General features: G+C 30.6%; 1 protein-coding gene across 4 annotated transcripts; it reads right to left on the bottom strand.

Moving 5' to 3' along the window:
- Positions 1–62: 62 nt before the first annotated feature.
- LOC140051039 (dual specificity protein phosphatase CDC14A-like) lies at positions 63–15,079 on the bottom strand. 4 transcript variants are annotated; one of them, XM_072096109.1, is made up of 15 exons: positions 15,009–15,079; positions 13,818–13,908; positions 13,188–13,263; positions 12,597–12,689; positions 12,257–12,336; positions 11,434–11,563; positions 10,878–10,965; positions 10,273–10,503; positions 9,791–9,929; positions 7,808–7,949; positions 7,064–7,173; positions 6,619–6,666; positions 6,113–6,139; positions 3,998–4,129; positions 63–3,485 (listed from the first exon to the last, which is right to left on the bottom strand). In XM_072096109.1, the coding sequence occupies exons 1-15, from the start codon at positions 15,061–15,063 to the stop codon at positions 3,428–3,430; spliced, it is 1,500 nt and encodes a 499-aa protein (XP_071952210.1). In that variant the 5' UTR covers positions 15,064–15,079; the 3' UTR covers positions 63–3,427. The 4 variants fall into 4 exon arrangements, with proteins under 4 accessions (XP_071952210.1, XP_071952211.1, XP_071952212.1 ...); XM_072096110.1 differs by having other exon boundaries at positions 63–3,482; XM_072096111.1 differs by lacking the exon at positions 6,113–6,139.
- Between the last annotated feature and the right edge of the window lie 627 nt (positions 15,080–15,706).

The raw sequence follows: 15,706 nt of genomic DNA, 5'->3' as shown, positions 1-15,706 counted from the left end.
GTATGGCGTGCCAATTGTGTCAATTTTAGGCATATACCAAATAAAAATCATAAACAAAAGGCTACCGTACTCATAAACAGTTTATTTTCTTGAATTCCACGTCATCATCATTAATAATATAATAAAATAATTGGCTATTGACAATACTAAACTAAAATGACTTTAAAAATAAAACGTATCCATCTATATGGCAACTGTATATTATGCATATTGTACAGGGTTGTCACACCAATCTAAAATTAGTAAATAAAAATACCGCTCTATTAAATTACAGTACTAACAATTGGATAATGTATATGGTGATAAAATTGTGATATCAATTCCTATGAAACCAATGTAAAGTCAAATTTAACAGAATTAATCCTTACAAGCCAGATTAGTATTAATCCCATTACTAGTAGTGAAACTATTTATTAATCTGTAGTCTTATACATGAATACACCATCATAAGAAATGAAATAATAAATATGTATCCACCGTATCATGCATACACCAATTTCTGATAATAAACATTTAAAATTAAATTATACAAATTAAAATAATAACATCTTGGTTATTGCTGGCTAATCCATAAATTTCATACGCAAACTAGTTTTAAATCTGGTTAATGATTATCTACATTACCAATAACATCCAGATTACAAATATATGCAAAGTAATAATTATACAAATTCAAATGAATTTTTTAAATTTGATCTGATCTCATTAGCAAATTATATAGTTACTATTCCTCAAATACTATAAATTAAACAAAATGTATCCACTTAAAAAATATTTCTGTACATATAGATATACGTAAATATAAAAAAATAATTCTCACTATAGCTAAAACTAAAAAGCAACACCAAAATATTATAACACCACAATCTTCAGAAGATGTCCAAAATCAGGATTTAAATATGTTAGGTAGCAAATTATATTAGGATTAGTTAAAAAGAGAGTTTTACACAAGGGACAAGGGAGTGTGTGCCTGTGTGGAAAGTACAACAACTTAATAATTTACAGTTTTTATACCAATGACTATGTTTACAATGGCACACAAAAACAAAACATGTAACTTCATTGATAGAGTCTAATAAGATACAAAAAATAATCATTGCATCCAAAAACTACTTCCATGGATAATATATTGTGCTGTGAAGTACAATTTCTAACCATAAATTGTAACATGAATTTAAAGTTTAAAAGTTATATAACAACCATTCTAATAACATCTTTTCATAAGGCCATTTATCCTAAATTAATTTAAAAATTAACTAAAATTAAATTAATTAATAGAAAAGACTAGTGACCTCGACATGAGGTCATTACAGGCCGTTAGGATACATTGAAATGATGCTTATTTCAGTTAAACAAATACATAATTGTATCAACACCATAATAAATGTATTACGAAAATTAAGAAAACTACCTTTGGACTGTAAGTGTTACGCTTAAAAATGTTTTATACAATCAAATATAATTTAAATTTAATTGAAGCTTAGTAAATTTTATATATATGAATAAATCCCACAAACTTAAAATAGATATTAAAAACAATGTGCTTTTTACATGTACAAATTGATAAAAATGTTTATCATTATTAGTATACATACACATAAACGAGCATTGTATTCCTGCCACACACACATCAGTACTGTAGAATTCTATTTATATAACACACATTGTAACTCTCACACTCCCTTGCATGTGGCAGCACGGATGTGCACATATACACATACTCTTTCTTTACACTTACACACATGTACTGTACCATTCATTAGTACTGTACACTTACACACATACTTTCACATCCACACTCATCATATCTATGCACTCACCAGTCACTCATTTTAACATATATTCTGGCACAGTAAAACATCTTCCAATCACCAGAACTATACACTTTTACTTCATAATTAAACTCCTTTCACTCAAACAGTACTCTACACTCATACATTTCTCCTGACTGCACTCACTCAAACAGCACTCTACACTCATATATTTCTCCTGACTGCACTCACTCAAACAGCACTCTACACTCATACATTTCTCCTGACTGCACTCACTCAAACAGTACTGTATACTCACAAATCATCCATCTGCCACTCACACTCAACATTGTACACTCATACATATCATCTGCCTGCACTCACTCACTCCCCAGTGCACTCACACATACAGCATCTGTCAGTCTGCACTCACACTGCAAAGTAGTCTATGCTCATACTTCACTACAATTACAGTGTATGCATTATTACCAAATTGAAGGCACAAAGGTGTGTACTCTTTATCTAAACAATGTTTACAGTGTTACATACATTTTATTTAAATGCTCAACTGCTATCTTTGGGTTCGGCATCCACAAGCGACACACTCAAACTTTTCTAAAATTGTTTTTTACAAAATTACATCAATGCAGTTTGATCAATAAAATATACACTAAATATTCTGTATTACAGCTTCTAAAAAAGTGACCCCATGTTATTCTGAAATAATCATCTTTTGGCCAATATCCAATATTTACATTGGACTTCTTTGGTCTAGATTAAAATTGATTATATATAGCTTTTTAAAAAACTTGTGCACTTCAAAATTTCCTTAAAACATTTTGGTCCAATATTTCAGAATCCTTAAAATACTAAATAAAGTTCATTTTGCAGACCCTAAAATCGCCACTACGTGATCCCTAAATAAGATATGTTATTATGTTAATAAAACTGCACAGCATTGCTGGTAATTTGTAATCATTATTACTCCTAGTTACTCTTTACAAATCAATTAAAACCTCAAATTTAATCTTTACTAGTTTGCTTTTGATGATCAATGGTATGGATTAAATAAAAAAAAAAACATGTTAGATGTGACGACTCAGTGCATTAGCATAGCAATCATGTTAGCATCATAACAATATTGATTCATAATATGTGTACCAATACTGTTGATAAACAAAGTTAGAACATTGTTTCAGTTTAAATCTCCACAGTGTGGTACCTTTGATTTATTATTGTTGGTAACCTGCCTTTTAATGGCGTTCCAACTTAGGTATGCTACTATGTTGACCTTTGAACCAGTTTCACTGAAGGATGGTTGATAACAGGCTTCTTCAGAGAATCCTTCAGGATGGGTGGGAAGCTATTAATCTTGATGGAACTAACAATAAGGGAATCAGATGAATATTCATCAAAATAATTGTAGCTAATACTATTGATCATCAAAAGCAATTACACTAATAATCTAAATCAAATAAACCTATTGAACACTTTATACAATGCTAATTAACAAAAAAATATATATATATATATCAAATATGTTACAATACATGTTTTAAAACTAAAAAGTTTGTGCTAAATTAAATTTAGAGGCACTATTTTAAATGTATGTCAGCTGTGTGTATGGTTTACAAGCCTGTGTTGAATTTGTTCTTGTATGTTTAAAAAAAATTATGTCATCGTAAGGCGGAGCGAGTCGTGTGATGCATTCTTGGGCTTGTTCTTGTACTGCTACTGAAAAATAAAATATAGTAAAAATTAACTAATGTTTTTGCCACTTTTTTCAGGGGCATGCAGAGGTTTCAGGCAGGATTTGAGGTGATGTTGGGGAAGGAATCATGAGGATATGTTGTTCATCAGAATCAAAACAATATTTGTCTTTCCAAAATGTATTAACAAATATTACTTTAAAAGTAAAATACTGAAAAAAAGAGAGAACATTTAGGTACCCAACACCAGTTTTATATTCAGAATAAAAATAGTAAAAAAAATGATAATAAATAAAATGAAATAAATTTGTTTCTGTATTTCATAAAGTTAAGTTGGTATTTCAAGTATTGAAACTAAGTTTCATGCAAGTCTATAGTATTTTATATAGTATTATTAACGCTTAGTTTGTGTGTCATTTTTATTATTTCAAGGGCGACAATGCATCTAAGATGCTAATGCTAGACCTCACCCTAACCCCTTATACTACACTCTAAGGCACACTACTGTTTATCACAAACGATGGAGTGCATGAAGACCTTTTGAAGGCAGTGTTGGTTGCTGCTGAGTGACGTAAGCCACGCTTCATACCGCCATAGCTAGCAGATGATGATGAAACAACCTTGGAAGACTTGAGAGGTGCTGCAGTTCCTGAACTTGATGAAGAAATTCTTCAAACAAAAAGAATTTTAAAATGATAACTAACTTAACTATATTACTAGTTTAGGAATCATTTTGGAAAGTAGTACCCAACAAAAACTTAATAAATAAAAAATAATATTATCTTGTGATAATGATAAAACCACAGATTTTATTTGCTAAAAAAAAATTAATTAATTAATTGGGTTGGGCCTGTTCATAGAAAAGCTTTGAATTAAAAAAACATATAAATATAATGTTTATATAGTAGTATGTGTATAATTTAATAAAAATAAATTAAAGAGAAGATAAGTGAATTAAAAGCCTCACAAGATAATGCAGTTACTATAGTTTTATTAACAGTAGAGAAAACATGCATGCATTAGACATAGGATGGATTAAGATGGCCTTTAATGTACAAAGCATTCAGTTAGTGGCATATCAATTGGTTAGTGGCATCAATAGTAGGTCTACAACTTAATATACCATTATTATTGGATATATTTTACATATATTATTGTAAATAGATCAACAGACACATTTTTAAAGCAAAATTATATTAGGGTATGCTCAGACTGATAGTATTATGGTAGGTAGTACCCAACAAGCTTAAAATTAATTTCCAACATAACTACTTTCAAATCAAATATTAAAAAACATTTTGAACGCAATATTTAATATTTATAATAATTTTGATAACTATAATGGTCTTGATAACGTGCAATCTTACTCATTACTTGTTTGCTTTCTCTTTTAATTTTTCTGTTTTACTGGGCTTTATTTTAATGTATATATATATATATTTTTTATAAATATTGTATTTTGTATTGTTTGTTATGTGCAATTTGGACCACATTGGAAATGGGCTGGTTTTTCCGGCCTAATGGGTGTTCCTGATGCTCGTTATTTTGTCTTTTGCCTGTTTGTTATTTTAATGTTGAGCATCAAATAAATTCAATCAATCAATACTTTGAATGGGTAGTAGGGCAAACCATTATGTTACATACCTATTTATAGTAGATTTTTCTAAGCAAGCTAAACCACTATTTTTTTTAGAGATTACCTCACAAGTTACCTATTCTTTACCTAAGTATAAGAAATAAAGTTAAAACCTAGTCTTTTTTAGTATTTCTTCTGGTTTGAACAACAAATGGATGAAGAAATGAAACACTGACTTAAGCTGCGCTCTCATAATGTAGTCAGTCTGAACACTGGTCTTAGGTTATACGTGCAGACGAATGAATGACAAATTAGCTGTTAAGTTAACAATATAGACCATGACAATTCACGATTATCTGAATAAACCATAAATGACTGAACAATTGCATGACAATTCTCATATAAGCTTTGACCATTTTGACCCGCTTATTTTTATATAATGGATTGGTGTTGATCAGATGACCCATGGTAAAAGAACAGGTATTACATGATTGGATGATATAGTGGCAATGACTATGGTAAAGAATACAAATTCTGTATTTGGTGTTGTGTATGTAGTAGTCATTTTAAATTCTGAAATTTAATTTCAGCATTAACACATGTCTTTCACAGACGTGTTTGAAAGACAAAAAAGGGCATTCTTGATATCCTATGTTGCTTATCCGTGTTGCACTAAAGCTCTGTCTACACTATCAAATTAGTTTGATATGCCCAAATATGGTAGTGATATGCCCAAATATGGTAATGATACATCACCATGTCCATATATGGAAATCACATCACTTCTTTATCACATAAAGTTTGTTAGTGTAGACAGAGCTTTACTCGTTCGGCAGAAGCGCTTTATATTTTGTCAGGCGGCAGTTTTTTTGACAGCCTCGTTTATTTGTTCATTTATGGTTCCAAATAACATGAATCACAAACCAGACTAGAGTACAACATTGAACATGTATCAGAAGTAAGAATTTTGAAAAGCAGAGATCCAGTTATCTGTTGCAAATATATTGTTGAATATATATATATTCCGTATATTACAAACACCAACAAAAACAGTAACACTTAAGAAGCTGCCGTACCTGATTTGGTAGTCGTAATAATAATCGCTGAATAGTGAAGTTGAAAGAAAGAAAAGTGTTTCAATATAAAAGTGACCACATAGATAAAAAATTATAAAACATTCAATAGTACTTTTCCTCACTGACAAGGGCCAATAAATCACATTTGAACATAGACATTAAACTCTCCTACAGGCAAGCTTTGATTGCCTCACAATTATTTTCTGGAAATTAAGGCTTTTAAACTACATTTTACAGAAATATGAAAGAACGTGGGTTATTGTTTGAGGAACATGACCTGCAAATATACTGTACAAGAGTTTTGCTGAAAAATAATCCTGGAAAATAAAAACCCCATAAAAAAATGTCTTTAACTAAAGTCAAACAGAACAGTGAATAAACATTTACAAGAGTATGATAATGAATTGCACATGAATTAAAATAAAAGTATAAAACAAAGAAAAAACAAGAAAATGTAATGATGATGATTAATAGTAAAGCAATTTTACTAATTTTGAGTAATTTACCTAAAAGGCTGTGTAGTAGATCTTGTATGAATCTTGCCCTCATCAAGTCTGCAATATAAAATGATGTTTAATTAAAAAGAAATTTGTTTGATTTTGTGTGATTTGAAAAAAGTTTGAAGGTGTATGACAATTCTTCCTTAGGGTAGACGAAACATATGTTTTTATTAACAGAATTTTGGGTTGTGATCTCACCAACTTCCTGGAACTTCCCACTAACATTTGATAGTATTAATAGCATTAATAACATATAATAATAATATTACATAGCCTATGTCAAATCTTATATTTAACCTCTAAGCAATATCTGTATAATAGTCATAGTCTTTTAATACATATATAGATATCAAAAAGTAGTTCATATTTCATTCAAGCTAATAACCAAGGGAGGAAGCATGCACCCTTGCATTATCCCCTGGAATAATGTGAAAGAAAACTATTGACTTACTTCAAAGCTCCGGTGGTAGCTGAACGAGCTTTTCTGGCTTTCAGAAGACGAAGCTTGTCTCCCTGAGTTAACTCATTACTTCCACTACTATGTACTTTATATGTTGAGTCCTAAAACAAATTATTTATAAGTAGATTTATGATTCATAGTGTTTATTGAATAAATATAACACTTCCACTATAGTAAAATTCTTATGAATAGGACATCTTTGAGAATCTAAGTATAAACTGTCTCAAGAATAGGGGGTAACATTGAGTTAGTGGCCAAGCGGTTAAGACAGTGGAACCATAATTACGTAGCTATAACATCAGCAAGGGTTCGAGGCTCACACGCTCCATGGTTTTAGTACATCTTTCAAGAGGGGGTAGTACATCACAGCCACTGATCATAACTGGACCCTCTGTAAGTCTTTGACTGAAGAGATGGCACAGTATAAATAAAATATTTCAATTTCAAACATGTCCCTCATTTGTTTCATGGGAAGGTTTAAGCTATGTCTACACTATCAAACTTTATGTTACAAAAAAATGTGATGTGCCCATATATGGACATGATGATGTCATATCACTACCATATTTAAGCAAATCACTACTATATTTGGTCACACTTTTTTTTGTTACTGGTTTGATAGTGTAGACAAAGCTTGAGTGTTCTCTTACTAGTGATATCTCTCAAACGAAGGATACAAACTATAAATGTAATTCAATATTGCCACTACTAAAATAGATCAAGAATGATAATTACTTTGTCTGTCCTGTCCGAATCATTAATATTAATGTCATCTACACCTGTCAAGATCTGCGACACGCTTTGTCGGTTAACTACACGCCCATCTCTCGCTTTTTTCCGATAAATGTCGCCTTGCACCCACATACCGGGTTGTTTCCTGAAAAACAAAGCGAATTAATTCTAATAATTCAATCAATGCTAATTTATTTATTTTTAAAATGTTTTATTTTATACGCATCTAACAGCGAGTAACTCACCACCAATTACAGATTACAGGATGGATAAATATTTAATAATTTATCGTGCTTATAAACGAAGTCTCATTTGAGACTTAGGGAGTAGAGTGGAAAGAGTCGTGAGTTACAACCCTGGCACTAGGTCAGGATTGAAAACTAGACCTTGGGATTGTAAGGTAACCACGTTAACCACCAAGCTTCAGCTCCAATACAATTATAATAATACAGTAATAATTTTAATCTAATGCACATTTTTGTAAAATTATTTTAATGTTTTATATGAGTCCTATTAAGTAGAAAGACAACTTTTGTGGTTTTTTTTGTGGAAATTAATGCAGGTAGTTATTGATTATTTTTATTTATGTGATATACTGTATGAAAATTAAGCTAGTTTCGTATAATTCTTTATACAAAACGAATGTTTTAAATATACAATGTGTTTTAAACAAACCAAATCAATAAATAATCCTTGAAAATGTAAATATAATAATTATACAGTAATGTATATATTAAACTCCTTTCAAATATTTACTTGTTTTAAAGATGTATAGTCCCCCAAAAACATGAAAAATGAACATTAATTAAATCAGACTTTGAATAGGTTATTTGTAGTTTTAATAGTTTTCGTTAAAATGTTTTACTTATAAAATGACAAAATAAATGGTTAAATTCAACCAAAAACCCATTGGCTGGCTATTTTTTGCTTTAAATTACAGTTTTTTTAGGTAAATAATATTTTTTTTAATCCAATTTTTGGTCAAAGTGAATTACTATTAAGTATTATGTGCCATAAAAATGGCATATTCAACAAAAAAAGTTTTTTTCAGGGGGACAATATATCTTTAAACATTAAGCAAACTTCAAGTTAGGCAGCTAAATGGATTAGCATTGAATTGACAGCCTTTACAAACAAGACAAAGGACAATATATGACACAATGGATTGTATCCATTAAGTGAGCATATGACATTTGTATTGTTATCTCATGGTTATAAAGTATTATAAAGTAAAGATGCATTAGTAAGACATAATAGAAGAGGTGCTCTAAAGGACCTACAATAGCATCTTAACAACTTTAACAAATAATAAACAACAATAAGAAAATCAATACGTTTAAAGGCCTATCTACAAGATCATTAACATTATATGCTTTTACTTCATAGCTAGCAGTGCACCAGGCCATATATAGTACCATTGTAGCTGTTAACACTACTTTTCATTAATCCACCAAATCTAAACATTATTTAATTGTAAAAGAGTTGGCATGTTACTGTTTGACACAATCCATGTGGTAAAAAGCAATAGAATAATAATGTATTTCTTTATGAAAATGATTGAATGCCATGGAGGATAATAAATAATAAACACTTTTAGCTTCTCTGTGTATTTTAGCATGAAATGATGTCCATACTTTTTTTTTTTTTACCATATTTAATGAGGGTGATCCATCCAGCAATTGCTGATCATTAGGGACCCTCAGCAAACATTATACACAAGATGCTCTATATAAACCAAGTCTTATTACAAGTCTTTGGGAGTGGAGTTGTAATTTTGTCCTTAGAAAAAATCCTGACATGTGATGGGACTTGAACCCAGAACCCTTGGAGTGGTAGTCAAGCATCATAACCACCAAGCCACAACTCCACTCCACTTTAAAACTAATGCTTAAGTTAAGTGCCATTTTAAAAGGTCAAACATGTCAAAATAATTCCTAGATATACATGTAGATGTATTAAATTTGAGAAATGTAACTAATTACTTACTCTTCCATAAAATGTTGTTGAGGCCCAATGACAGAACCAGGCCGGCAGATTCTCAACCACGCTATTGCTTCGGCAGCGGTGAATCGGTAATGCTTCATCATATAACAACCGATAAGCGTACCTGTCCTTCCTAGTCCAGCTGTACAAACATAAATTGTTGATTTAAATACAACTCAACAAAATTTAAGAATATTAATGTAAAAGCTCAACTATTGCACAGGCATGAATTTTAAATAAATACAGTATTTGGTTAATGTACATTATAACATGTGTAACAAAAAAAAACATTAATTTCTTTTGGTAAACAAATTGTCAAAATTCTGCTTAAATAATCCTTATTTTTAAGTGGTTAAATGGTTCAACTTGATGTTACACTATTTGGCGACTCCTGTAGCTAAGCTTTAACAATTTTAACCTAGCAACTAAATGTCTAGGCTAAAAATTTGAGTGTAACATAAATTGTAAAATAATTACAAACTTACCTTTACAATGCACAGCAATAGCACCGTCAGCATTCTCTGATATCGACAGAAACCTTTGCACTATCGCGTCACTAGGTACGCTACCATCGATAAAGAACAGATCGTGGTGATCAAATCCTGCGTCATGGAATCTACGAGCTTCGTAAATCTTTTTGTTCAGTCGGATAATTGTGGTGATGTTGTGTTTTCTAAAGTAGGGGAAGTAGGCTTCTGGTGCATGCAGTGGGTAACCTATACGGAAAGAAGAAGAATTAAAAAAACCATGTAGAACTATACAATATCTTCATGGCTTTAGTAATATATAAATATATCTCCTTTTATTCTACCCTTAAGCTCTGTCTACACTATCAAACAAGTTTTAAAAAAAAATGTGATGTGTTCAAATATGGTAGTGATATGCCCAAATGTGGTAGTGATATGACATCATCATGTCCATATATGGGCACATTTGATAGTAGTGTAGACAGAGTGGCAAAAGCTAATTGAAAATATTGTTATCAAGACAGAAAATGTACTAAATTTTTTTCTTTTATAGTGAATTTCATTTTGTATAAAAAGTTTTTTTGTATTTTACATTTTTCTATAACTACATAAATGAAACTTACCATTTTCTATTTTGCTTTTTGCGTGTGGACCACTGAAAGCCAAAAACTTGTCAGGCAACAACCAGTTAAAATCTCCATTTTCTACACGCTACAGTAAGATATAGAATTAAACCGATTCATTTAGTCCTAACAAACTTATCTAAAATGATTTACTTGAAAGATTAATTAATAAAATCAGACTTTGAAAAGGTTATTTTGTAGTGTTAATAAAGTTAATCACTTCCATGGAGAAAAACCGGAAACAATTAATGTTTTTACTTATAATGACAAAAAACCCATTGGCTGGCAGGCAATTTGATTATTCTTTCCTTTGAATTACAGTTTTTTAGGTAAATACATTTTCTTTTCGATTCAATTTTTGGTGGTCAAAGTGGATAACTATAATTAATTATTGTTATTAAATTGGCATATTATTATTTTTTTCAGGACAATACATTTAAAAGATTTTTAAAAAGGCAGAATACTCTCTTATTTTGTTTAAAAAAAACATAACTACAGTATGTTCTTTTTCAATTTTTTCAATAAAGCTTATTATTTAGCATAATAATATACCTACCTCATAATGTTCGTATTCTTCTACATCAAAATTCTCAAAGTTAAAGAAGCCAACAGAGGCTGCCTTATCAACTGCTTTTAGACAGTCTAGCAGGGTTAAATTGTATGAACAGGCCCCATATGATGCATCCCTGCAAAATATAAATTGGTTTTATACTGTAAATCTTCTAATAGTAACCCACACTCTAATAGTAACCCCCTACTATTAGTAACCCCCTACTATTAGTAACCCCCCTTCTATTAGTAACCCACACTCTAATAGTAACCCCTCTTCTATTAGTAACCCACACTCTAATCTAATAGTAACCCCCCATCTATTAGTAACCCACACTCTAATAGTAACCCTCCTTCTATTAGTAACCCACACTCTAATAGTAACCCACACTCTAATAGTAACCCACACTCTAATAGTAACCCCCCTTCTAATAGTAACCCACCTTATACAGTAAGTCAATCTATAATAATAACCCACTACTCTAACAGTAACCCATGGGAGTTACTATTAGAGTCACAAAAACTTATGATGCAGCCGTATTTTGAAAATAAGGAGATAATACATGTTGATCTTGGGAGTTGGGGAGGATTCAGTGTTTTTGAGTTTATAAAATAAAGTTAGAGTTCAACCAAATTTGTTATTCGTACTGTTTTATTATTTTGCTACAGTATGAGTTGCTGACCGGAAAAGTTGGGTATTGGTTAGTAATAGTAACCCACTACTCTAATAGTGACCCCCCTTCTAATACAACTACAAATTTAGAGAACCTGATAAGATCATTAAGAAGAAAAAATAAATATGTAAAGATGAAAATGGTACTGTAGCTTACCTAAATGGAAGAAATGGAGGATTTGTACCTCCAACTAAGGCCCGGTACGCATCTTCAGGTGTCTTCTTTAGATAGATAACCTACAAAAGGAATGATTTAAATCATATGAGATTCAAAAATTCTACACTTGCTTAATGTATAAGGTTTGTACACAGAAGAACCAAACGTTGATAATATTGTAGACATTGCAGCATTATTGTAGCTTCTTTTTCCTCTCGTCCATTTAATGTATGGGTATACAGTATGAACAATATTGTACTGATTTGCTTCAGTCTATACAAGATATTTCTTCTTTTATTTCTGATAAATATGCAATTGAGTGGAAAAATGTAACACTTACTGCATAACTACCAATGAGATAAGCTGAATTAGCTCTTTTCTGTGCATCTAAACTTGTGTAGTGAACTATCTTCTTCTTAGCAAGAGAGAAAGACTATGAACATACGAAAAATAATCATTGAAAAGGGATACTCATACTATAATGCACTGTGGCCAAAATACTTTGTGCCCAGTGACCTTGAATGAACACATTTGATTTTCAATCTAAATATTTTGTTCCTTAAATACCATTCAAAAAGACCACTGAGATATTGTTTAGAAATTAATAAAGTTATCATAATCTATTGACATTGAATATATCAACATGGTAACCAACCCAACCTATAAAACGTTTGATTTTCCAATGGGCAGAATAGTAATATTTAACTACTGTACTACTATACCTACAGTACTTTGTTGTAATAGTAGATATGAAATTTAATAAACAAAATATGTGTTATTGAATGGTTGACTATGTACAATAGTGACATAGAGAAAAGGCTAGCCAGCGGTATTTTACTACTCTGCCTAGCTAGGCCCGGGGTTTCATTATAGAATCTTATATTATAAGAATAAATTTAGGTACAGATGCACCCAAAAATAAAACAATTACCTTGAGTTTCTTGTTAACTTTACAGCAATACCTGTACAGCTGGGCTAAATTCAGTGGCCCAAAATCAGCATAAAAACTGCAACGAAAGGAAATGTGATAGATAGATAGATTATTGGTAATTGCACACCATGAATAACCCACTCAATTCCTTCATGTGGTGAATTGAGCGATGAATTAAATTTTAATATGACAACAAATTAAAAATAATTGACTTAAAGTGAAGTAGAAAGTAAATATTGTTTAATATAATGAAGCTGATTTAAATCCTTTCTTTTTGGGTATTCTATGATATAAAGTTTCTGTATGAATTTTGCATTTTCACTTTTGTTACGACTACAGTAAAGTATTGAAAAAAAAAAAACGTTGAATATTATACACAGTACAGTAAATAACGACAAGAAAGAATGGTTTTTGAGAATAGAATATGTTTGTCATTATGTCGTTGTGTCTTTCCCATAAAATGTGATTAGAACTGTTAGTACTGTATGAAGTAGTAACTAGGCAGTAGAATTATTGCTAGTTTCAGTGGTACAGTACATTTAATACCATTTTTATTATTTATAAAAAAGATCCTTATTTAAAAGAGGGAGACATCTTTTTTACTTAAATAACTAAATTTACTGTACATACTTTTCATACACCAGTTCATCATCAATACAAAAATAGTGAGTATTTGCTGTGCTTCTTGGTTTACTTCGCAGTGTGGCAAAATATAAACGATCTAAAAAAAAATATGAATGAAAATTAGAACCATTAATCAGCTAATGCATACTGTATCAACGATATAAAAGATCCAACCTGTTCTGTTCCTGTAAATTAAACTTTTCCATTAGTAGAGAGGTTTCGTAATCTTACGAATACGATAACAAAAACGGATACGTCATGCGCACGTATTCGTTTTCGTAAGCCAGTAAAAATCTGTTTCGCATGGCAACGAAATATTGAGGGCAGCGCCAAAAATATGACTGCGGTAAATTTGAGCAAAGCGCAGGTACGTGTTGCTTGGTGCTTGGCTGCCTAGGCCTAGCGTAACATCAAAGCGAGTGAGGACTTTAAAAACTGCGATTTATCAAAATTGACCTGGCATTTTAGTAAATTACTTTCAATAAATCTATTATAACCACGAATCATTCCTGATTCAAATGCAAAAAGTGCAAAATAGATCAAAAACTATACTCGTTTTGTAGTTACGAATATGACTGGTGATATTCGTCAACACAAATATGCTTTACGAATATGAAATGGGGATCAGCTTATAAGTTTCACAAATGTGTGACGTATCCGTTTTCGTAAGGTTGCGAAACCTCCCTAATAGTAATATCAGTATTATTACTGTGATATTAGCTTAAACAGCACAAATTGAGTGTTATTAAACATAGTTAAAATTGTTACGAAGAAATATACAGTATCTAAGTATGTAAATTATTCAGCATTTAAATATTTCAAATAATCTGTATTCAATTTTTAAACTTTGAAAATGTTATCTGTGCATAAATTAAATTTTCATTAAAAAGAAACCAGAGTACTATTCTGATAAGGGTGTTAAAATGAATTTAAAGCATTTCTCAGACAGATTTTAATTAAGCCATTTTTGGTTAATCCAGGTACTGTAAGTGAGATACGAATTAGAATTTGCATTAACATTGAAACAAAGAATAGTGAAAGAACATGCTGTTTTAATTAGTATGTTAAATTGTGTAAATTACATGTGTTTATCCTACACTTTTGAGAAGTCCAAAATAACCTAATGTACCAGTTACTTAGTACGTTCAAACAAATTGTCTATTTAATTTAAAGATTTAATAATAAGAATATCTTTACCTTTTATAAATTCTGATGCACTTAGCATTTCATAATTACCAGGCATCCTGGTCATCTTGCTTTGTTTTCCAAAGCCTGTCAAAGAAGAGGAAAAGTATGATTTACAAACAGAAGATAAACTAAAAAGCACTCTTAAAATAGTACATTCACATTGCTTTTAAATTGAAAACTTCTAATCTTGTTGTGATTTTACGGATATGGATAGTACAGTATATTTACCTCTAGCAATTAAAAATGTATTATTATGATTTATACTGCAATTGAAATATACCGCTTTATGTCTTATTATTAATTTTTATTTCTGTGATTTATATATCTATAATGTTTTGTTTGCTTTTGTCTGTTTTGTTTGGGCGTCCCTGACACAAGCATTTGCTTTATTGGTTGACGCCACCATTTTGGAAATTAATGTTAATTTTGATTTGATTTGAAGTATTATTTTATAAAAAAAAATTGTAATAGCAAAACAAATTTAATAGCATATAATTGGGTCTCAAATTTTTATATATCTCTTGAAAATGTTCCAAAATAATTTTACAGTATTTTATTGGTGTTTCCTGACATTTACTGATGTACAGATAGGCCTACTGTAGGAGCTGTAGAAAGAGAAAAGATTCAGAATGTAATCTGCTACACTTTTTTTTGTCAAAAGCAGTTTGTAGAAAAAGACCCAGCGTACAGTAAGCTTGTTTAAAAAA

The sequence above is a fragment of the Antedon mediterranea genome, chromosome 6, assembly GCF_964355755.1.
Source record: "Antedon mediterranea chromosome 6, ecAntMedi1.1, whole genome shotgun sequence".
NCBI lineage: Eukaryota > Metazoa > Echinodermata > Crinoidea > Comatulida > Antedonidae > Antedon > Antedon mediterranea.
Note: the sequence above shows the minus strand (reverse complement) of the source record. Positions and strands in the feature narration are given on the sequence as shown.